Source organism: Penaeus monodon, chromosome 22 (genome assembly GCF_015228065.2).
Source record: "Penaeus monodon isolate SGIC_2016 chromosome 22, NSTDA_Pmon_1, whole genome shotgun sequence".
Lineage (NCBI taxonomy): Eukaryota > Metazoa > Arthropoda > Malacostraca > Decapoda > Penaeidae > Penaeus > Penaeus monodon.
Window position 1 is genome coordinate 6,737,751 of NC_051407.1, and position 1,236 is coordinate 6,738,986.

The 1,236-nt window shown below is 47.2% G+C and overlaps 1 protein-coding gene across 1 annotated transcript; it reads right to left on the bottom strand.

The window, feature by feature from the left end:
• Positions 1 to 32: 32 nt before the first annotated feature.
• On the bottom strand, positions 33 to 1,027 carry LOC119587225 (translation initiation factor IF-2-like). The gene is made up of 2 exons (XM_037935983.1): positions 1,016 to 1,027; positions 33 to 896 (listed from the first exon to the last, which is right to left on the bottom strand). The coding sequence occupies exons 1-2, from the start codon at positions 1,025 to 1,027 to the stop codon at positions 144 to 146; spliced, it is 765 nt and encodes a 254-aa protein (XP_037791911.1). The 3' UTR covers positions 33 to 143.
• Positions 1,028 to 1,236: the final 209 nt, after the last annotated feature.

Genomic DNA, 1,236 nt, shown 5'->3' on the forward strand with positions numbered 1-1,236 from the left:
TACTCATATGACAGTAATTTATAAATCATACTGGAAGGTTAAAGAAGAATCTTCATATAACATACATATTTATGTAATTGTATATAAATAATAACATAATAAACGGACTATTTTTGAAGCATAAGCTGAAGCAGGTAATATACTTATGGTCCACTGTAAAGTGTGGAAGGTGCAGGTGGACTATAGCTTCCACCGCCAGAGCCACCTCCACTTCCTCCCCCAAAGCCCCCTCCGATTCCACCTCCGATTCCGCCTCCAATACCACCTCCGATTCCGCCTCCAATGCCACCTCCAATTCCGCCTCCAATACCACCTCCGATGCCTCCTCCAATCCCGCCGCCAAAACCGCCTCCAATTCCTCCTCCAATACCACCACCAAATCCTCCTCCACCGCCACCACCTCCCACAACTTGACCGCTACCCTGAGAGGCAGCACTCAGTGCCGTTTGGAGGTCTACTCCACCAGGAAGAGTTGGGTTTTCTCCCTCTGCGTAATTGACGAAGAACACTTCGGGGCTGGATGGTGGTGGCGCTGGCACCTCGATCACTTGTTGACCTTGCGCCGACTGCTTGTTAAGCACGAATAAGACGTGTTGTTGCCTTGGAGGAGGAACGACGATGGGTTCAGGTCCTTGGGCACCATCAGGAAGTCTCACAAAAACAATATTTCGCTCCAGTTTAGGCTTGGGAATGTACGGTGCTTGACTGGAAGAAGCTTGATTTGGTGGCACATCATACAAGAACACACGACTGTTCACTTGAGGGGTGACGCAGCTGCCGTCCACGTGTCGCACTTGTCCACCCCCACAACCACCGGCGTTAAATGATGGGCCAGAAGGAGTGGGTAGGTTGTAGCCCTGTGGGGCAGCAGATGCAGCAGCCACCAGTGCTAAAACCTAAAGAAAAAAGGAATGTCTGTGAAAAGATATTCTTTGAATATACATTACATAGAAAGATATTCACACGTAAGAAGACCGAACGAACTCCGTGACAGCATGAGGTTTGTATTACTCACCAGAAGCTTCATGTTGGATGTCGATGTCTTCCGAGCAAGTGGCGTCATATATATATACTGACTGGAATTGCTCCTCCTACAAGTTACGTCTTTCCTTTCTCCCTTATTGTACAACTCATGGTTGAAATCCGACCATCAGTAAGAACTGTTGGGATATACCTTTGGTCATTTCTCACGGGAAATACTTCAAAATTGGAAAATGATGGATCAGAATATCTAAT